We start from the raw sequence: 22,066 nt of genomic DNA, 5'->3' as shown, positions 1-22,066 counted from the left end.
TAATCACAGGAACTACAGCCTCATAATAGGACTACTCTATATCTGTACAGCATTTTATAGTTTATAAAGTACCTTTGCATAATTATCTCATTGGGTACTTGAAACAACCCTGTGATGTAGGCAGGGTCGTTTTTACTACGTCCCTTTTGCATATGAGAAAGAGGAGATTCTGAAGGAAGGAAACATGCCCCCGGAGCTTTCACAATCGCCAGGGAGCTAACCAACTCTAGGATCCTCATCCTTGTTCCCTTCCCATTTCAGGCTGTCTTTCACAAAAAGGTCTTGAGCACCCTATGCTAAGGAGTGGCTGTCCAGATTTAACTGCCTGGTTGTTAAGAGTGGGAACTTGGTAACCAGAAGCAGTTACCTGGTTTTGGTGCTAGAGTGTTTTCTTTAGAATCTGGGTGATTAGATGAGCTCAAATGTTGGGCCTGAGTGGCAATAGCTGCATCTGTTATATCAGTGCCACTCCTTTCACTGGTCACAGCTACAAGAGGGGAAAATAAAGGAGTTATTGCAAATACAGCCAGAAGCAAGGTGGTCTGAGATTGGTGACTGCCCCTGAGCTAGAAGACAGGCACGGGCAGCCACCATCCTGCAGAAACCATCCGGGGTGGGACGCTCAGTCCCTGCCAATCCTTCACTTACCTCCATAGGCTCATGTACCCGGTAGCTACAGCATCATCTCTCATAAAGTGTCTCTGATACCAGGATTTGTGGGGCTTAGCAATATTATAAGATATCTCCTCAGGAGTGAGTGTTTATTTTCAGCAGTTCCTACCCCAAGAGGCCCAGTGCCCTTATGTAGTCTGCTAGCTACACAGGGCCCCCACCATGGCACCCAGGAACCCCCAACCTCTCCATCAAGGGGTAGCACCTCAAACTCAAAGTACGTATTCCAAAACCAAGCTCAGCCTCCCCCAGCAGCCTTCTCACCCCCTTTATGGTGCCCGTCTACTGAGGCTCTCCAGCTGCTCCCTTACTCCCTCTCACTTGCTGTCACGTTCAGTCACCAAAGTCCTGTCAGTGCCTTGCAGATGTCTTTTTTTTTTTTAATATGGAATATTTGAACCATATTGTTCTTGTGGTATATTACTGTAAAATATTTAAGCAGAAGTATCCCCTCCCCTGACCCAGGGACAACCACTATTAACAGTTTGCTATAGAATATCTTTCACACACTTGAATTTTTTAATTTGAATGCGTAGAGATCTACCTTATTCTCTTTAAAGGCTGCATAGTATTTCACTGAATGTACCGTAACTTATTTAATCAATCTGCTTTCAATGGACATTAGATTGCCTCCAGTTTTTCACTGTAATAAACAATGCTGCAACAAACAACCTGTGTGTGGAGGACACGTATATATGTGTATGTGCACCTTGTACTATTATTTCCTTAATAAATTTCCAAGGGCAGAATTTCTGTATGAAAGAGTATGCACATTTCGGAACTAACAGGCATTGCAAGAATGGTAGCACAAGTTTACTGTGCTATCCAGTGTCTGACAGTGCTGATTTTCTCACATTCTTATCAGCATTATCACCCCAGATCTTTGCCAAACTGCTAAGTTAAAACAAAGAACTTTTTAATGCATCTTGCTTTTAATTTGCACTGCTATGATTCAATGAACAAAGCTGAGCATTTTTTAAAATGTGTTTGTATTTATATTTCTTCAATTAATGTCACTTGCAAACGATGTAAAATCAGTTCCCTCATGTCCCTCCTTGCTCCACTGCTCCAGATCTGGCCTCGGTTCCACTCTCCCGGACCGTGCAAGTCTTTCCCCACACATACACTTCCTGTGTCTTCTCTCCAAAATGCCCTCTTCTTACTCCACCCAAAGCATTGTACATTTCTTCAGTGAAATAAATAAGTTTGTAAAATGCAGAAGCACAGAAAGGGGGAAACACTCATATTCTTTTTGCCTGAATTTAACCATTGTTAACATTTTCACACATTTCTTTACAATCTTCTTTTCCCAAGTATAGGTTGATGTTTCCTTTCAACATTATTGTGACTGTGTTATATGTATAATGTTGAATCATGTTTTCCTTTAGCATCCTGTTACAGGCATTGCCCCAAGGTGTCATTAAAACCACCTTGCTTCTATTGACTACAGAGCTGACCATTTTGCTCACTTGCTAAAAACCTCTGATGGCTGTGCTGACTGCAGGATCCAGTCCTTCAGAATTTGGCCTCAGTCTACCTCTTTCCCCTCATCACTTGCCGCTTCCTTCCCGAATATGTGACCGACACTCCAGTCACATCAGACTGCTTGTCTTTCCCAAACCACACATTTCCACATCTACCTATCTTTGCCCATGCTGTTCCCTCTGCCAGGAAGAACCTTCTAGCCTTTGCTGCCTGATGAAATCCTCCATTACCTTTTGTCCAATTACCACCACCTTTCCAGGCAGAATAAATGAGTCATTTTCTTGGCAAGCCTCTTGGTTCACCCTTCTGCGGCAGCACTAATTAAACTGTCCTGGTTGTCTCTATTAGCCCCTATTAGACTAAGCTCTTTTAAAGACAGGAAGCAGGTCCTACTCATCTTGGTATCCACTGCCTTGTTCAAAACAGGTACTCAGGAAATGATTGTTGAATTAAATCATCTACCAGTGTGCAAAACACTATTCTAGGCCTGGGAAAGATATAAAGAGGCATAAAACAAAACAGCCCCTGCCCTGTGAGATTTCACAACCTTAATAATTCATAATTGTGATCATTCATAATCATTTGTAATTAATAAAATGAGACTGAGGCCAACCTTGTCTATTGAATAAGGTAAGGACAGATGGGAGACTGAATTACTAAACATTTCACTACTGAATTGAGACTAGAATAGTAATAACTACCATTCATTGATGCCAGGCACTGAAAGATAACTCTTGACATTTGGTGTTTCTCTTCACTTTAAAAATGAGAAAAATGATGCAGGGGACGTGGGTTCGTGCCCCGATCCGGGAGGATCCCACACGCCGCGGAGCGGCTGGGCCCGTGAGCCATGGCCGCTGAACCTGCGCGTCCGGAGCTTGTGCTCCGCAACGGGAGAGGCCACAACAGTGAGAGGCCCGCGCACCACTAAAAAAAAAAAAAAGAAAAAAAAAATGAGAAAAATGAAGTTCGGAGAGGTTAGGAAGTTTGCCTAAGACCACACGGTAAGTAGAAGACCCAGCATTCCAACCCTTGACTGAAAGACTCCTCTAGCCAAAGATAGGTTTTTCTCCCCTAGATCGCCCCACCCTGAATTATTATGTAGGGGGAGGATGAGGGGGTGAACTGGCTCTAGGATCCCCCATGGAGTGATCCGGAATGCACCTGGGGCCGGGAGATGTGGCCCAGCACATACCCTCACCCCCTCAACCTCCCTGACTTGTGGCCGGGTAATGGAAACTAGGGCATGGTCTCCCCAAAGGGAGACCCAGGCGCCAGGGCGGTGTCCCCAACCCCCAGCGACGCGAGTGGGCGGGCACCTGTCTCAGGCTCTGGCCGGCTGCCGGCGGTCTCGGGCGTGCGGCCTGGCTCGGAGCTACCCTGTCCTGGCGCGCCGTTGTTCTCTGAGGCCCAGCCGAGCTCCCTGAGCCGGAAGGCTCCGAGGTGGTCTCTTCCGTCCCCAGAAGCTCGGCGCTGCGAGACCGGCTGGACGTGGCAGACCCGGGGGGCGCCGCCATCCCCGGCTGAGCCGAGGCCCCGCGGGTGGAGCCGGGCGAGGGGCCCGCTGCGTCCTCCCGCAGCGTCCCCCCGCGGCGTCCCGGGCCCGCCCTGGGTCACCGGGTCGTCCGGGGGCGCGGGGTCAGGAGCAGGGCTCGAGGCGGAGGCCAGAGGGGTCTCGGTCACTTCCTGAAGGACAGAGGGGCTCTCCAGGAGAGCGGAGCTCGAGGCTGGGGTCGGCGCGGAGGCCGGGGGCACGGGGCCGAAGGACGTATTCTGGGCGGTGACCGGCGGGGTCGAGGGCCCACCGTCGCGGACAGGGCCGTACCCAGGGATCTCGAGGTGGGTCGGAGGGCTCGGCGCCGCCGTCCCTTGGGTCTCTGGCGCCTCAGGGCCCGCGGAGGAGGAGGCGCGGGGGGCGCGGGGGCGGGGGCCGAGCTCGGCGGGCTCCGGGCTGACTAGCTGCGGGAGCCGCGCCGCCTCAGCCGGACCCTGCGCGGGGCCGGCGCTGGCCCCTACGCCAGAGAGAAGCCTTCCGTGGGGCCCGCTGCGCCGAGCGGCCAGGGAGGGGTTGCGGCGGGGGGGACCGCGGGGCGCGGGGCGCGGCGCGCGGTTTTTCCGCGCCCGGCCCTGCACACCCATCGCAGACAGGGCTAAGCAGGGAGGGCCTCCTGACCCCGCCAGGTGCGGCCTGGGCCAGGTGAGACCTCAATGGGAAGCAGAAGACAGGCTCTTCCCCCTCTTCTCAACCTAATCTGTTGCCTCCAGGGGGAGGGCTGCGTTCCTTAGCAGCTCACAGGGACCCCACCCCTGCAGGACCCCGGCCTCCCCGCTCAGCGCTACGCACCCCGACCCCCTCCACTCCCTCTGCAAGTTAACTTCGAAATCACCTCCTCCAGGAAATCCTCGTTTAATTACAGGAGCAGGGACAATCCCCTTCTCTGTGTCCCCACCATGCCTGTGACTACACAAGCAACACTGCCTGTCAGGAGCCCTCTTCCCAGTTGGCTGTCAGCTCCTTCAGAACAGGCCCTGCCTTTTCCTTGTGTCCCAGGAATGAATAAAGCTCTGTGCAACTATGAGCAAGCCCCCTAACTTCTCTGTGTCCTCAAAAAGGCAGTAATACCATTGTCAGATGTAGGAATCTGTAAAGATGCCAGGAGAACAGTGATTTTTGCCCTCAGTTATCCTAGTTTGCTTCAGACCTCATGGGAAGCAAAAGGAGGCAACAGCTGTGAAGATGTTTCAGGAATTTAAAGATGCTGAAGGAACACTGTCACTGTCATTCCCAGCCATGTCCCCACCACTCATCTCTCATCTTCTCTCCTCCCAGAAAAGCCCCAAATTGAAAGGGATTTGGCCCTCTATTGCGCTTCCCTCTCTGGATGCTGAACCTCAGAGGCCTCTCTGATGATTTTTCCTCAGAAGTACTGCTCAGCTGGGCAGTGAGGGCGTCTTCCCATCTGTCTCCCAGGCCAGGCCCTCATCACCTCACCTGAGAGACTGCACAACCTCTCTTGGGTCCCCTGGCCCGGGAGCTGCAAGTCCAGTGGTCCAGTTCAAGGAAGGAGGTTGATGGTGACCGAGTCCTCCTCCTCCAAACCCCAGCCGGCCCAGCAGAGGGGGGGGGGGCCAGGGAAATCCCTCTCCATAAGTGGCCCATGGTCGCCACCCCGTTGGTTCACCTCTTTCCTGACCCCTCCCTGGCCCTTTGGGGAGGATCCCATGGGACCCACCCTGTGCTGCTGCATCCAGGCTACCCTCTCCACTTCCTAGGCCCTGGAGACCCCAGAATCCAGCCAAGAACAGGCTCAAAGCACCCATAGAGAGCAGAAAACAGGGGAGGGTACTTGGCCTGGGCGTTGTCCCCATGGTCACTTCTGAGGAGGGTGTGTAGGAGAGCTGAGGGAGGGCTGCTGACTCCCGGTGTCCAATGGTGGGGTCTGCAAGAAAACACCACCGGTGAGTGTGAGGGCAGGGCTGATGAGGGGGGACACAGCACCCCCAGGTCTGCCACAGCCGACACGCCTGTGAGAGATCCCACCAGACACTGATGACCAGCCTCCCATCACAGGAGCCAAACTCAGGAGGGCCCCTGTCACAGGACAGGTATGTTCACAATCTTTATTCCTCACAACAAGGGAGGAACCATTGTTCCTATTTTACGGATAAGGATCATGATTCTCATCAAATCCAGAATACAAAAAGAAAACAGCCAAGAATAGGCAAATCCACAGAGACAGAAAGTAGATTAGTGGTTGCCAAGGGCTGAGGGTGTGAGAGAATGGGGGGGTCACTGCTAAAGGGTAAAGAGTTTCTTATTGGGGGTGATACAAATGTCTTAAAATTAGATAGTAGTGATGATTGTACCACCTGGGTATGTACTAAATCTCACTATACTGGCCACCTCAAAAGAGTGAATTTTAAAGGTACATGAATTATATCTCAATAAGGCTGATACAAACAAGAAGGAAAGAAGGAAGGGAGGAAAGAGAAGAGAGACGGAAATGACAAAGCAGGATGAAGTCTGTTGCTGAGGAGACGTTTCACACACAAGATCCAGAATAACCAGGTGGGCCTCTGGTTCCCATGTGACTGTGGTGACAACAACAGTGTCAGTAGCTAGTATCTTTTGGGTGCTTACTCTGTGCCAGGGTCTCTACTAGGTCCCTTATATTTATTCTCATTCATTCTTCAAAGCCATCTTATAAGGTGCGTCATCAATACCATTTTGTTTTTTCCACATGAGGGAAATGAGGCTCAGAGATGCCGCTCATCTTATTTCTAGCAAGTGATAAAGTCTGATTCCAAAGCCCACACTTTTAACCTCTTTATTGCGCAATAAGTAATTGCTGTTGCTACTTGCTAATGCCCTGAGGCTAGATGGAATTAGCCATTAAATTAAATTAAAACCTGTTCCAGAATAACTCTGCTCCCCTCAGAATCTATAAATACTTCCTTAGGTGTATCCTCATCACCTCCGGCTGCCAAGAAAACTCGTTTCCCATCCCAGCCTAGCCTTGGTGGGTCAAGGGGCAGTGGGGACGACTGTCACGCACCATGGAAGCAGATGAAGGGTTTCAGGGAAAAGCAGGCCACTGCAGAAATTCTGGCGGAGAAGCTCCAGTAGCTGCGGAGACCCGCACATAGTCCTGCCCCAAACTCAGGCACCTGCAGCCAGGTCGGGACGCTGGCACCCACATCACTGGAGCATCTCAGAGACCCAGAGGCCACACTGAAGTAGAGGCCAATCCAGGCCTCAGTCTAACTCGTGATGGGTTTCAAGGCCTCCTTGTCTGTCTCCTCAGTCACTGTCTGCAGGTCAGCCAGGTCTGTGTGGTGTCTGCGGCAGTACCTCACAGCTGCCAGCCACTTCCTTTCTTGGTCACATTGCTTGAAGTTCAGATTGCCGATCTGAACCTCAGCTGTGGGCAAAGAATGTAGCGACCACAGGCTTGAGGTCCAGGATCTCTGCCTGCTCAGCCCTCATCGCCCCCAGGACAGAGCCCTGGTTTGGGCCCTGCCCTTGTTCCCCATCCTCAGGAGTTAGGTTTGATCGAACCCACAAGTCTATAGGCAGACTAAATACCAGACTGGGAGAGTGAATGAGCTATCATAGCAGCAGCTGGGGGAAAGACCATTCATTAGGAAAGGCAGGGGTTAAGAACTCTCCTCTTGGCTGTATGGCCTTACAAGTCAAGTCTAAGCCTCAATTTCTCCATCTGTACAACAGGGATAATAATAGTACCTAAATGTATTTCGTTTAAAGGATTAAATGAAACCACGTATACAAATATTAAACACTCAATTAAATGGTAGGGTTAAACTTTGCAGGGAGGTGATGAGGGAGATGGGACGATCCTGGTCTGGAATCAGCCTCATTTGTGGTTTCCAGGGCCTGTGCCTGCCACATGGGCTCTCAGGAGGCTCCCGGCTGAGGCAGGATAGAGGGAGTGTGTGATAGTCTCAGGCTCACACCATCAGGAGAGCCAGGGACAAGAGGTGAGCCTGGCGAGGGGCACACCTGCTGGTCAGTGGCCCTGACTTCTGGTGGAGCTCAGACCAAGACTCAGCCTCTCACAGCCTCTACCTCCAGCCCCCGCCTGCCCTGCCCCTGGTCAGGCCTGTCTCATCTGCCCACACAAGCATCTGTGATTCTAAACAAGGGAAGTTTGGAAAGGAGGTGGTTTGGCACCACCTGAGGGATTGATTCCAGAGACCCCTTAAAGGAAACACCTGTGTTTGCAAAATTGGGAATCACATCCTCAAATAGGGCCTCCCAACCTCTCTGACACATGCCTGCTCACCAAAGCCCCGTCAAGATTTGCCTATTTCCCTCATGTTCCCTATCTAAACTGGTCTTTTAAAGCTACCCTTTTTCAAGCACCTAGTCCTCGCCAGCCCTGAGCTTTGCGTGTCGCACACGTCAACTTTTAAAATCCTCACTATAATCCTGAGACGCAGATGTTATTAACCTCATTTACGGAGGAGAAAAGGGAGACTCGGGGAGGTGATGACTTGCCCAAACTCATGCCTTATTAAGTGGCAAGACGAGATTCAAATGCGGGTCCGCCCTCCCCGGAAGCCTGTGCTATCTTCACTCCACAGCGCCATGTTCCACAACGAGCAGAAAACCAACTTTACAAAGCAGGCTGAGGAGTGAATTTCCTTTGAAGTGTTTCTAACCAGACACCAAGCAACGCTTTGTAAAATATCAGGGCAGTACTATCCCCCTCACCAGGTGGATGGGCCTGGACTGCGGAGAAGTGCTACCCTTGCCCCCCACCCCCAAGCCACTAAGGGTAGGGGCACCAGAAGACTGGGATGCAGCCTGGACTGGTTGGAGACCTTCCCCCCCCCACCCCCGCTCCTCCCCTGTGAAACGGGCCACATGTTATGGGGCGGGAGTGCGGCTGCCCAGCGTGCTCTGTGGGCACCGGGGACCGCCAAGTTGAAGCCAGGAGAAACGTAGCTCCAGGGTAGAGAGGCTCCTTTGTTCCTATCTACGTGTAGTCCATAAATAGATATATCTATTGAGCACCCGCTGTGTGACAGACACTATCGTAGGCCCTGGAAAAATAACAGGTATAAGACAAGCAAGATCTTTGTTCTTGAAGAGAATATGAGAAGGAGCCAGCCTTGCAAAGAGGTAGGAAGGAATACCCCGGGCAGAGCTAAGGTGGGAAGGGGCCACGTATGTTTGAGGAGTGGAAAGCAGCCAGTGTGGCCAGGGAGAGAAATAGGAGATGAGGCCAAAGGTCTCAAGCAGGGCTGGGTTGGCTACAAAAAGGAAGTGATTCTAAGTGCTAAGGGAACCTACTGAATGTGTTTAAGCAAACTGGTCTGATTTACATTTTTAAGAGTTCACTCTGTACAGAACAGACGGGAGTGGGCCGGGCAGACGCCACGGAGAGCTGTGCTGGTGTGTGGACCTGCAGAGCTGGAGAGAAGTGGATGCAGTTAGAACACGTCTGGGTGGAGTCCAAAGACTCCAGGGGGAGTAGGGAGAGCCCCACACGCACAGCCCTTCCTTCAAGGGGGCTCCCATCCCCACCCCGGCACACTCACCACTCCTGGAAAAATTTCTTTTCTGGCTTGGGCATTGCCAGATCAAACCTAGGCTACCCTGGGCTACATTTCAAGGCCCCATGACGGGCATGGTGTGCAGAGAATTGGGGACACGTTGGGTTGGTCCCCCATACCCCTATTTGAGGAGTTGGGGTGTGCCTGAGAGAAAAGCAGAAATTGGCACTTTTTATCAGGAACTTGCTGTCTATAACCATCCCCCGTGTGATCTCAGCACCTTTAAGACAAGGGTCAGTGGCATGGGCTGCCTGGGCAGAGAGGAGCCAGCCAGGGGGCAAGGATGGGGGGCTGTTCCCCAACAGCCGGCACCAGGTGCATTGAGTAAATGGTTTTTCTGCAGAGAGGCACCCACCTACCTCCCCAAAGCAGGGGTTCTCCTAGAGAGTGGCTGTTCCACATTCCCCCAGCCCTGCGAGACAAAGCCACCCTGCGCTTTAACGAGGAGAGAGACCTTGGACTCTGCTCTGGTTTCTGCACAGACGCAAATGGATCCCCAACCTGACTTTCCCATTTTCCTCCCTTTCTTTTTCCTCTTTCCCCAGATCCTTAATTGGCAGAAGGAGGGGACATAGTGGAACATTTCAGATTTTACTTTTTGACTACCCTGATTTACACCCGTTTCTCTGATGGAGCGTTTGGAATGAGGGACAGAAGAGATAGAAACTAAGGCGGCAGAGAAGGATGTAGCAAAAAAGCGTTAAGCTGATAGTTATCCTCTGAAAGGCTTGAGCCAGACCCAGGCTCGCTCACTCTCTCTCTCTCTCATTTACTCTTGAGAAGCAAAACCCTAGGAGGAAGACCAGGCCCAGAATATGACTCTGAACACACCGTAGTAGCAGATGAAGGGCTTCTGAGCAGTGCACGAGGCGGCCCCCAGGCTGGGGAAAATGGCTATTGAATACAGAGTGGCACAGAGACCCTCCTCGAAGACGGCGGCGAGCTCCACACTGGCACGCTGAAGGTGGAGCCGCTGGACCATCTCAGGCCCCCAAGGCGCACGTGGAAGAAGAGGCCGATCCAGGCCGCGGTGCTGCTGGTAAGGGAATAGAGGGTCTTGATGTTGCTCCAGTCGCTCATGCTCTGCAGGTCGGCCAGGTCTGTGCGGTGCTGCCGGCAGCACTCCAGGGCCTCAGACCAGCTCAGCTCCTCTTCCACCCTCCAGAAGGTCTTGCTGTCACTGGTCAGCTGCAGGGCTGGGGCGGGAGAGATTGTCATCGTGTGGCTGCCCCTACCCTACTCCCAAATCCCGGGTGTTCAACCGCACCACAGGCAGCCTCCCCAGCCTCTCCTAACCCACTCCACCCCTCACCTCCCGCCCTCCACTTGCACAGCTCCACAGCTCTGCTTCCAGGCCTCTGCACAAGCTGCTCTCTTGGCCTGAAAGACTGGCCATCCTCACCTGCGCCCTCGATCCCCCATTCTCCCATTTCTCATCTCCCCCTTCCCTCTGCCCCATCCTGGGCAGGCTCCCTTCCTATGAGCTACAATGTACCTTTGTTAATGCTTAGCAACAGTAGAAAGTGTTTACTGAGCACTCACCAGGTGCGATTAGCTCACTGAATCCTTTCCAACAACTAACTCCCTAGGATAGACATCACCATGACTGTTTTACAAATTAAAAAACCAAGTCACTGAGAGTTAAGTGACTTAGCCAAGGCCACCCAGTGGAAAGGGGTAGAACCAGGGCCCAGGGACCATGGGTGGGGCTCCCAGGGCAAGGCCCTTAGACAGAGCATGGTTTTGCCCTGATGTAGGTGTCACAGGCTCATAACTGCGGCTGCACATTAGAATCACCTGGGGAACTTTTCCAATACACCAATGCCCAAGACGCCCAACGGCAAGGATCTGAATCTCTTGCTGGGACTAGCATTAGAATTTGTTTAAAGTCCCTGGGGAAAAGGACCTTTTCCACCACCAGGTCCAGGCAGCTTGGGAGCAAAGAACCAGCCTTATTCTTCATTATATTCCCAGTGCCCAGCACATCAGAGGGGCTGGGTGTATTGAAAATGAATGAATGAGTGAACGAATGAGCACAGACTTCTCCCAGGAACCGACCCGAACCCCAGGAACTCAATGTTCACTTCCTTCCTTCCTTAATCCATCCACAAAAATGAGGGCTGGTTAAGGACTGCTCTGCTCAGGGTCTTGGGGTGGGAGAGGGGGGCGTCCAGCCTCAAGCCAGAGCCCTAGGAGAGCAAAATAAGACTGAAAAACCGGGCACACAGAGGGGCAAGTATGTGCACAATGGGGGAGGACACGGGAAAGGCCTGATGAAGTGCCTGCCGAAAGAATGATGTTCCTCACACCCACCAGAGGCCAACAAGATGCTGCCTGTTGCTGAGAGAAGTTGGAGGATCCCTGGGCAGGAGAAAAGGAATAGAAAGAAATTACTTTCTTGTGATATGTGATTCACTTTGATATTTGTTTATCCTATTCTGTTTATTTTTTAAAAATCACTGGCGTGGTCCACTAAATTGACTTTAGGACGTAATGGGTCCCAACCCACAGTGTGAAAAACCCTGCTGCCCCAGCTGATCTCCTGGCTTTAAACACCTTGAGATGACAATTCCCAGACACAGCCTCCACCCTGGAGCTCAGTGTAGGTGTCCGACTGTCGCTTTCTCACATGCACATGGGTTCACCCTGCCAATCGGCCCGTCCTAGTCGTCCCAGCTCATCACATGGCGCCCCTCACCCCAGCACCTCAAGCCCCACCCAGGAGTCACTGTTGGTGCCTCTCTGTCTCTGTCTTGGCAGATCCCATTGCTTCTACAGCAAGTGTGCATCTTGGACCTTCTTGAACTTTCCACTTCTTTCCGTGCCCACTGCCACCCTGGCCTAAGTCACCATCCCCTCCCTGGGACTGACAGCAGCAGCCCCAAAGGCTCTCTCTGCTTCTATCCTCCACTATCACAGTCCCCTCCCCACTCTGCGTGCAGAAGGACCTTTCTGAGATGCTCCCCTTGTCACTGCCGCGGGCCACAGGGCGGGCTCCTTACCACAGTCCCCAAGCCCTGTGTGTCCTGGCCCTGCTGTCATAGGAAAAGCCTCCACAGGCTCCCGCACTTGCTCATGCATACACCCTACTCATCCACAGGGCTCGACCCCAGGCCTCGGGACCTTTCTCTAGCTTTATTCTTTGAGGTTCCTTCATTTTAGCCCTTAGGCTCAGCCCAAATCTCCCCTCCTCAGAGAAACCTTCCCGCCCACTTGACCTAAAGAATCCCCGACATGCATCTCCCTGTGACTGTCCCTCGTCACCCTGATCATCTCCTTCATTGCTCTTGTCACATTCTGTGATGATCTTGTTTACTGTCTTCTTGCCGAACGTCTCTGACCCCCACTAGGATGTGGGCTCCGTAAGGCGGGGCACCATTCCCGACTGGCACCCATCAGCACTTAATGTGTTGGTTAGATGCGTCAGTGAAGAAATGAATGAGTGAAATTCTACATAAAACAGCCAGCTCCAGGCTCTGACCCCTGGTGGTGGGGTGCGGGCAGGTGGGGGGCAGGGAAGGGGTGAGAGGAGGCAGGGCAGGGGCGGGGAGCCAGGCTGACATGCAGAAACAGTCATTGCTTCCCACTTTGTCTCCCCTTCAACCCCAAAGTCTGGGCACCTCGGGGAGAGGCACCCTTCCCACAGGTCTGTGCCCTGGACGTGCGTGGAGCCTGGTGCCCTCCTGCCCAGGTGGTGGCCTTACCTGCTGTGCAGAGGGACAGTCGCAGCCCTGAGGCCAGCATGGCTGCAACACAGGACAAGACAGCCGGTGGAAAGGCTCCCCTCCTCTAGAAGAGGCTGCGCCTGGCAATTAATGAGCAGACGGGGAGGGGAGGGGCCAGCTGGGGCTGGTTACTGTGGGAGGGAAGGGAGGAGGGCCGCAGACCGACAGCAGGAGAGCTGAGACTCCTGGGCCCTCAAGGCCCAGAGGGACAAGGGGCCGAGGGGAAGGAGAGAAGAGGGAGGCCCGAGGAGGGACAGGAGCTGGCAGGTGTGGGCCAGGCTTGCTGCGCTCTCCTCCCTGCCCACCCTCTCAACAACCACAGTGCCGGGGAGAGGCCAGCACGATCCCCATTTTACAGGTGAGAAAGCTGTGGCTCCAAGAAGGAAATGACTTGACTCAAAACGCTAGGGCAGGGCTTCCCTGGTGGCGCAGTGGTTGGGAGTCCGCCTGCCGATGCAGGGGACACACGTTCGTGCCCCGGTCCGGGAAGATCCCACATGCCGCGGAGCGGCTGGGCCCGTGAGCCATGGCTGCTGGGCCTGCGCGTTCGGAGCCTGTGCTCCGCAACGGGAGAGGCCGCAGCGGTGAGAGGCCCGCATACCGCAAAAAAAAAAAAAAAAAAAAAAAACCCCCCAGGGTAGGAAGTAGCAGGGCAACAATTCAAGCTCAGATCTCTGCAAAGCATGAGGTGGGGGGGGTGATGGGCCCCCAACTAGTCCTGCTTCAGTGAGGCCAGAAGCCACCCATCCCAGGCTAGGCTCTGGCTCCCCAAGTAAGTACAGACCAGAGGCGCTTTCTCTGGGGGACCAAGAACATCTCTCTCTCTCTCCCTCTCACTCTTCCTTCCTTCCTCCCAGCACCCTGTTTATGCCCATAACTCTCTCCATTCCCCTAAGAGCTAAGCTGTTGGAAACCAAAGGCTGGAAGCCTCTTTTTTTCTGCCCTCCACCCCTTCATACCCTTCCTGAAGGGAAGGGCAAAGGGAAAGAGGAAAAAATGCTTCATGCCTCAACAATAATGTCCTGCACAATATTCTCTTGTGCAGTGATGGCCTCAGATGACTTCTTCCCAGTGGCAGAACCCGTGTGTGCCAGGGCCACTCTCTGGGGATGGAAGAGAACCTGACAGTCCCATCCCGGAAAACACCACCCCTGCCAGTCCCCTCTCCCCCAGCCATTCACCCAGGTGTCCTCAGTCTCTTGACGTAAGGGCCCTGCTAGGCTTCCCTCTGGGAGCAGAGAGAACTACTGGGGAAGCACAGTGAGTGTGGAGCGAGGCACAGTATCCTCGCACCCTCACCTCCCCCAGAGCTGCTCCTGGCACTCTGGGTTGAAATTCCACGTGCATTTCTCTTTTCTCCCACTAGTCCGCGAGCCCCTTGAGAGCTGGGACTGCGCCATAGTCACAAAGCACTCACTCCATAAGTACAGCAAAAGCTCTCAGTGAGGAGGAGGTGCGATGGTTTGTATGAGGAGGGATTGCTATTATTCTTCTCTTTGGAGTCCCACTCCTACCTTAGACTCTGTCTGGTCTATGGAGATCTGGCTTACACGAATGAATGAGGGGCCTTACACTGGACGTGGAGGGCCAGTGATGAGGGGAGAGGGCACAGCCTTGCTGCTCGGGACACCAGTTTCGCCCAAGTTGTGTGAGGAAACCCAGGCTGGATAAAGGGAAGAGAGAGAAGGAAGCAGCTGGCTTCATGAGCAACCCAGGAACAAACACTTGGTTTGTGTGAGCCACAGGAGGCAAAGGGGTTCGTGGAAACTCCCTGTAGCATCTCTTCCCATCCCCCAGATTAGGAATGCTTTTCCACCTGCACACAATACACCCTTAGGTACATACATGTCTACAACTTAAACTTTCCCACAATCTCCCAGGATAACTAGATCTGTATCCTCGGAGTGGAAGCTGCATTTCCCACACTTGCCGTATTACTCGGACACGCTCTCAGCACCCCTGAGAGCAGACAGGTTTTCTTCCGCAAAGTGAGCTGCTAACGACTTTCTGGGCTCTTTGTTAGAGATGTGCATTGTGGCTGCGATGTCCAGCCGAGCACAACTCGAGAGGTTTTTCTCTAAGCCTTGATGCCTGTGAGATAATAGAAAAAATATATATATTGGTCTCTGCCCCCAGTACCTGGCACAGAGCTCCTAAAACCCTTGTAGTTTCCTGAGTGACAGGAGTGTCTTTTTTTTCTGATGAAGTGACTCAGGGTGGGCGCCTGGATTGGGGCCAGTCTCTAGAAAGACCAAGCCATGTTGAGAAGCTTGGAGTTTTCAGCACCAGCCTCCTGTCCTTCAGAGTTAATGATTGCTCAGGCCTACGTAATGAAGCCTCCGCAGGGACTTCCCTGGTGGTCCAGTGGTTAAGACTCCATGCCTCCACTGCAGAGGGCATGGGTTCGATCCCTGGTCAGGGAACTAAGATCCCACACGCCACGTGGTGCAGACACAAAAAGAAGAAGAAGGAGAAGGAGAAGAAGAAGAAGAAGTAGTCTGCACCAAAATTCCAAAAGCGTGAGGTTCAGAGAGCTTCTGGGTTGGTGAACACATGCAGACATGGGCAGAATGGTGCACTCAGAGAGGGCATGGAAGCTCCCTGCCCTTTCTTCATACCTCGCCCTGTGTCTCTGTCCCACCTGGGTATTCCTGGTAATCTGGTGAGTAAAATGTTTCTCTGAGTTCTGTGTGCCACTCTAGCAAATTAATTGAACCTGAGGAGGGGGTCGTGGGAGTCTCCAATCTATAGCTACTTGGTCAGAAGCACAGGTAACAACCTGGACTTGGGGCTGGCGTCTGAAGCGGGGGGCGGGTAGGGGGTGGAGAGCCTTGTAAGACCGAGCCCTTAACCTGTGGGATCTGACACTAGCTCCAGTAGTGTCAGAACTGAATTAAATTGTAGGACACCCAGCTGGTGTCACAGAGAATCGCTGCTTGTAGGTGAAAACCCCCATATGTCTGGTGTCAGAAGTGGTGGGTGTGGTATGACATGGTGTGAGAGCAAAGGAGAAACACAAGGGGAAAGGCTGGGGGGTGGTTTTCCTAAACAATTCCTTATCTGCGGAATGAGGGTAATAATAACTATTTTACAATGCTATTATGAGGATTAAATGAAATCATCTTTGTAGTGGCTTTGATACACTGCACAAATTCCAATGTGCAAGAAACATTGCATCATCTATTTGTCTCTAAGTCAACTTAAAAATTTTAAGGTGCATGCACAATACAATGCACCTATTTTAAGTGTACAGTCTGATCGGTTTTGCAGAATGTACATACCAGTGGAACCACCACCACAGTCGAGTCATAGAACATTTCCAACACCCCAGAATATTCCCTGCTGCTCTTTGCAGCCATCCCTCCCCCACCCCAGCTTCAGACAGCCACTGATCTGCGTTCTGTCACTATAGATTTGTTTTCTAGCCTTTCATCTGAATGGAATTTCACTCAGTAAAACATCTGTAAGATTTACCCATCTTGTCCCATGTATCAGTAGTTAACTCCTTTTTATTGTCCAAGGGTCTTCCATTGTAGGAAAATACTACAAGTTGTTTATTCATTCTCCTGCTGGCAGATGTGGTGTTGTTTTCCAGTTTGAGGCCATTATGAATGAAGCTGCTGTGAATATTCATGAACAAGCCTTTGTGTGGACATATGTTCTTATTTCTTTTGGGTAAATGCCTAGGGGTTGGATTGCTGGGTCATATGGTAAGTGTATGCTTATAAGAAACCGCTAACTCTCTTCCAGGGGGGTTATATCATTTTCCACTCCCACCAACAATGCATGATAATTTTCTCAGCGTGGACATGAACTGTTGAAGACAATTATGCCTCATGGGGCCATTCCTGCTTGAGGGAAAAGTTCTGTTACAGCTAGCTTCTCTAGATCCCCACACAGCTGGGGAAGCAGTGGAGCTCCTGGGGCAGGTCACTGGAGCCTTCCTTGGACGCTTCCTTGGGTCCCTTGGGGAGAGCCACCCAGGGTCCTTTGCTCTTGGGCACCCCTTAGGGGGCAGCACACCGTACTGGGCAGCCAGCCCTGCTTCCTTAATCCTGAAGAAACATTTTTCCTGGAACCTCATGGGGAACATGAACCCTTGGATTCTAAACTACAGCTGCTCAAATTTTTCATTTATTTTCCCCCCTCTATTTAAGTGCTGTTTTAATAACTGATTTTTTTTTTTAAATTATGCTTTATTCCTTTAAAAGTAAATGTGTTGGAGCCTGTGCTCCACAGCGGGAGAGGCCACAACAGTGAGAGGCCCACGTACCGCAAAAAAAAAAAAGTAAATGTGTTGGCCAGTAAGAACATGAAAAGATGTGTAATATCACTAATCATTAGGGAAATGCAAAACAAAACTACAAGGAATCACAGGTAGCCAATGTCTTCACACCTGCGCTACCCTGCCCTTCCACAGGGAAATCATGCCGTAGCCCCACACGTCCATGCACCTGTCTGGCATTAACCAAGCAGTGTGACAGGCTAGGGAGGCAGGAGACTGGAGAGGCTGGGGGCATGCTCTGAGCTGAGAACGAGCTCAGAAGGGGCCGAGACGGCAAGGGAATCTGAAAAACAGGGTGTTCCCTCCTGGCAGAGCAGGGCATCAGGAGGGTACGGACAAATACCCTCCCACTAGATGGGTGTCAGGAGACAAACACCACGAGTGAGCAGAGGAGGAGGGGTGACCTCTTGGCGGGGGCTGATTCATAACGCTGAGCAGAGAGAGAGAGAGAGAGAGAGCCCTCTTCCTAGAAGATTTTGCCCTGAAACCACCAGCCACAGCAAGTGGCGTGGGAGAAAGCTCTCCAACAAAGGACAAAGGGAAGAAGGAGGGATCTGGTGTCCAAAGAGCCAGGGGCGAGGGTCTGAGGCCAAGCCGGAGGTCAGTTACCATGAGATCAGGCCTCACGCGCCACGACTCAAGGAAGGAAACAGGCTGTGCCCCAGAAGATGAGGACATGGGTCAAGAAAGCAGCAGAGACAGGTAATATGATAGTTACTTTTACATGTCAGCTTGACGAGGTCACAGGGTACAGCTGACCCTTGAACGACGTGGGTGTTAGGGGTGCCGACCCCCGGACAGTCAGAACTTTGCATATTACTTTACAGTCAGCCTTGGTATCCACGGTTCCACATCTGGAGATTCAACCAACTGCCCATAGCGTAGGACTGCAGTATTTCTTCTGAAAAAATCCTCGTATGAGTGGACCTGTGCAATCCAAACCCGGGCACAAGGGTCAGCTGAATTTGGTTAAATATTATTCTGGGTATATTTATGAGGGTGTTTTGGATGAGATTAACATTTGAATTGGCAGACTGAGTAAAGCAGATTGCCCTCCCTAATGTGGGTGAGCCCCATCCAATCTGCTGAAGGCCTGGGTAGAATAAAAGGCTGAGTAAGAAATAATCCTTTCTCTGTTTTACAGCTGGGACCTCAGTCTTCTGTACTCAGACAGAAACTTCCACCATGGGCTCTCCTGGGTCTCCAGCTACAGATGGGAGATTTCGGGGCTTTTTGGCCTCCATAATCATGTGAGCCACTTCCTTAAAATAAATCTCTTGATTGTTAGATAGATAGATAGGTAGGCAGATATTCTATCGATTCTGTTTCTCTGGAGAACCCTGTTTCTCTGGAGAACAAGTAACCAAGTGGAAGGCAGAAGAGAAGGCCTGTTGAGTGTCTGCAGGGCCTGGCAGGGAGCAGCAGGACAGAGGCCAGGTAAGTTTACTGAGTGGCGTCAGCAAAAGGAATCTCACTGACACCAGGTCGGTACTGCAAAGTCTCCTTTGTGTGGACTTTGGGGCTTCCATTTTTCCAATTCTCTGAGTGCTGGGAGCTGAGGGAGATCCACGTACAAAACCCAAGGCTTGTTACATTTATGGATATCCCATTATTTCCCAAGGCAGGAACCCACAGGACCTCTGAGAACGGGCATGTGTTACCTGCAGACACTGCGACGTGATGCAGTATCAGCCTGACACACTCACAGCTCGGAGGACACCTTCTTGCTCTACGATGTTAGAGGATGTGTAGATCTAAGTCCAGTTCCAGCTGCTGTGTAGAGTAACAAGGCCAGGTAAAGGTGAGCTTGGGCCAGATGGAGCAGATAGAGAAGGCTGATTTGGTATGTAATACACCTGCTGGGACAGGCTAGCAACTCTCTCTGCTGGAAGGAAGACCCATTTGATACACGGGAGACAGGTAAACACTCACCGTCCAGGGCTCAGCATGGAGGGGATGGTCCCACTGATATGGGGGGAGCGTGTCATCTTCAGAGACCCAGGCAGGCACTGGCGATGGGAAAGTTTGGCATGTGGTAGGCAGCATTCCCCCTCACCCCCCACCCCCGCCTCCTGCACTGGGTTTAGAGAAAAAATTGTCTAACGTGAAGGGTACTGGGAAGCTCACAAGGCCAGGTTAACATGGCAGAAAGCCAGCTCTGAGAACTGGGTCGTGCACCTCCTCTGGGCTCTCGGCACCCTGAGCCTACTTACCATATTGTAAGTGCGATTCTAATGATGCCCTGTCAGCCCCTCAATGATGAGTCCCTAGGGCCAGGGCCACGCCAGGAATCTTTGTGCTCCTGGTGCCTAGCAGAGTGCTTGGCACACAGTCAGGCTCAGTAAACGTGTGTTGAACCCGCAGGGGATTTGCTGTGGAGTCCCCTGCATGGTGACCCAGAGCTCCTTGCTAAGACCCAGCCTGGCCCTGAGCCTGGATAAGGGTGACCTGCCAATGAGTGGTGGCGTGGAGAGCCAGGCCGGCCCTGGGATCCACGACTCTCTGCATGGCTTGTTATTGCCACAGGTTTTATTCTGTCACAGGAACGGGGTTGCTTTGTTTGGATCAAGAATTAGAAATACGTCAACGCTTATGTTTAGAAGGCTCGGCAAGCGACTGTGGTCTGCCTCCGCGTTCGGCTCCACCCACGGTATCTTTCCCAGACAGTGATTTTTCACACGAGTTTTGCCACCCAGAGGAGCGGTGTCACTTACGCCTCCTTCCTCAACTTCAAGTGGAGCCCAGGGCCCAGAGGGTTCTTCTCAAAGTGTTGGTCTGTCACGTGGCCCAGGGACACCCCAGAGCCACGTGGACAGGAGCAGGGGGTGGAGCAGAGAGCTGCCAGTGGCCCCGAGGAACAAGGCGGGGGTGGAGCCCGGGTGGACTTGTGGATTCAGTCTCCTGAGCAGGGGAACAGGCCTGCTGGAGAAAGCGCTCCCTGCAGAACCAACATACAGGGCGACGAGCCGGCAAGCTCTTGTGAGGTAAAGGCCGTCTTCCGAGGTGATGTATCTGCACCCAAAAAAAAAAAAATGTATCTGCACGATGTTTGGCTACAAAGAACCAGCCAAGTGAAATCACTTGTAAAAAATGATGAGGGGCTTGATAGTAAGGCATCAGATCTGCTTTTATCATGGCCACTAGTTAAAATGACCAACCCTGAGAACCCACGAGATGTCACCAAATAGAAGTCCCCAACATTTCCGTAGGCCATGTGCTTGTGGGTCACCAGGCAGGAGTTACTGCTGCACGTGTGTGACTTTCCAAAGACCTACAATTAGCGGGAACATGGGGCCATCTCCATTCACCGGTCACGTTCTTAGTTGCAAAAGGAATCCACATCGGCTGGTTTAATTGTTGGGAGGGCTGGAGAAAGAGGCTGAACTCCCAGCTTCTAGGACAGCATTCAACCCCTCATCAGAGAACTGGCTGTTTCAGAGCCGGTGATTCGCTCTACCTGCACCAGCAAATGGGATGCCTCAGCGGAATTTCCCCACGGTGAGACTGGGAGCTAAACGAAAACCAATGTTACATGCAGACTGTCCAAGTGGATCTGGATATATGGGGTGTTTTTCAGTTCTGTTAAACCAAAACTAAATCAGAACAGCCAAATATTTTGGCATGAAATGCAAGAGGTATGTGGAATCCATTGAATTCAAGATCCAGAAAAACAAGCAACCCATTTATACGCATTCTATACATGCTTTTTGCCAACAGAGGAAAAAATCCACAGCCCCGTTTAGAGCACAGACATGTAACAAGAATGAAGACGCAAACCTCTAGAAACGGCCTAATTCTTAGTCTTCAAATGCACTGCGGTCGTCCAGTCTGGTGGCCTTTGCCAAGAGCTATTCTCACCCTGTCTCCACAGCGGCTCTCAGAATCTGTTCTGGCTCCTCTGTTTGGAGACTGGTTTAAACAGCCTTCTCCAGCTCACTGAACTCTCCCGTTGGGGCTCTACGAGCTTCCTTGCTTTTATCACCACTCACAGCTCCAGGGCAGAGATGCTTTCCCCAGCCCAGGCCCTGGAAGGCCTGCTGAGGGCAGAAGATTCACACAGTCTGGGCCATTCTTCACCTAGGCTCAGCTCTGAGATGCTAATGATCCCAGGGGCAGAATGGCCAAGAGCAGGAAGTTAATCAGATATGAAAAAGGCACCAGCCAGGCTGACCCCACAGGAAGCCTTCTAGTGACCAGTATCCCCAGGTTCTGGAAAACTTTGGTCCAGCCTGGATTGTTGTCCATGTCTGGCAGTGGGGGCCAGCTGTAGGCATCCCCAGGCAGGGGTCACGTTCAGGGGCTTCGTGGGACTAGACACAAAGGTTCCTCTAAGGAGGTTATGGAGTTTCAGCCAAGAGGACAGCGGCAGGGGCCATCTCCCAGTGAAGGGGCTGACAAAGGTCAGACACCTTGGTCAGGCCCTAGTGCTTCTTGGAGGGCTCAGAGCAGCAAGAGAAGCTTCAGACCAGACCCACATTCTGATGCCTGCAGGAGGGGAGCGAGGTGTGCAGGGCCTTCTGCAGAATGGGACTGGAATAGATTGGAACTGTTGTATTGCAAAGCCCTGGACCAACAGGATCATTATCCCAATCTCTGTCTCAATGTCCCACCCACTGGCCATTCAGGTGACAAACAGGTAGATCCCTAACCTGAACTCTGCCAGTTCACCTTTGTTAGGAGATTTCATCTCAGCTCGAGAACCTGGTGTAATTTTCCCTTTCAGACCTTGTTGGCTACCTCCCTTTTGCACCAAAACCAGAACCCCAAACCAAGCTTTCTTACGAGAGGACTTGTTAAAGTGAAATAGGAGAGATGAGAT

General features: G+C 52.0%; 1 protein-coding gene across 1 annotated transcript; it reads right to left on the bottom strand.

The window, feature by feature from the left end:
* Positions 1-10,027: 10,027 nt before the first annotated feature.
* On the bottom strand, positions 10,028-10,862 carry CLEC20A (C-type lectin domain containing 20A). Its single transcript, XM_027086452.1, is given in 2 exon segments — positions 10,028-10,176; positions 10,179-10,862. Coding segments are annotated over 2 exon segments (426 nt in total). The 5' UTR covers positions 10,456-10,862.
* Between the last annotated feature and the right edge of the window lie 11,204 nt (positions 10,863-22,066).

Source organism: Aethalodelphis obliquidens, unplaced genomic scaffold (genome assembly GCF_003676395.1).
Source record: "Aethalodelphis obliquidens isolate GAN/ISIS:26980383/991018 unplaced genomic scaffold, ASM367639v1 scaffold55, whole genome shotgun sequence".
NCBI classification, from domain to species: domain Eukaryota; kingdom Metazoa; phylum Chordata; class Mammalia; order Artiodactyla; family Delphinidae; genus Aethalodelphis; species Aethalodelphis obliquidens.
This window is presented reverse-complemented; position numbering and strand designations above follow the sequence as displayed.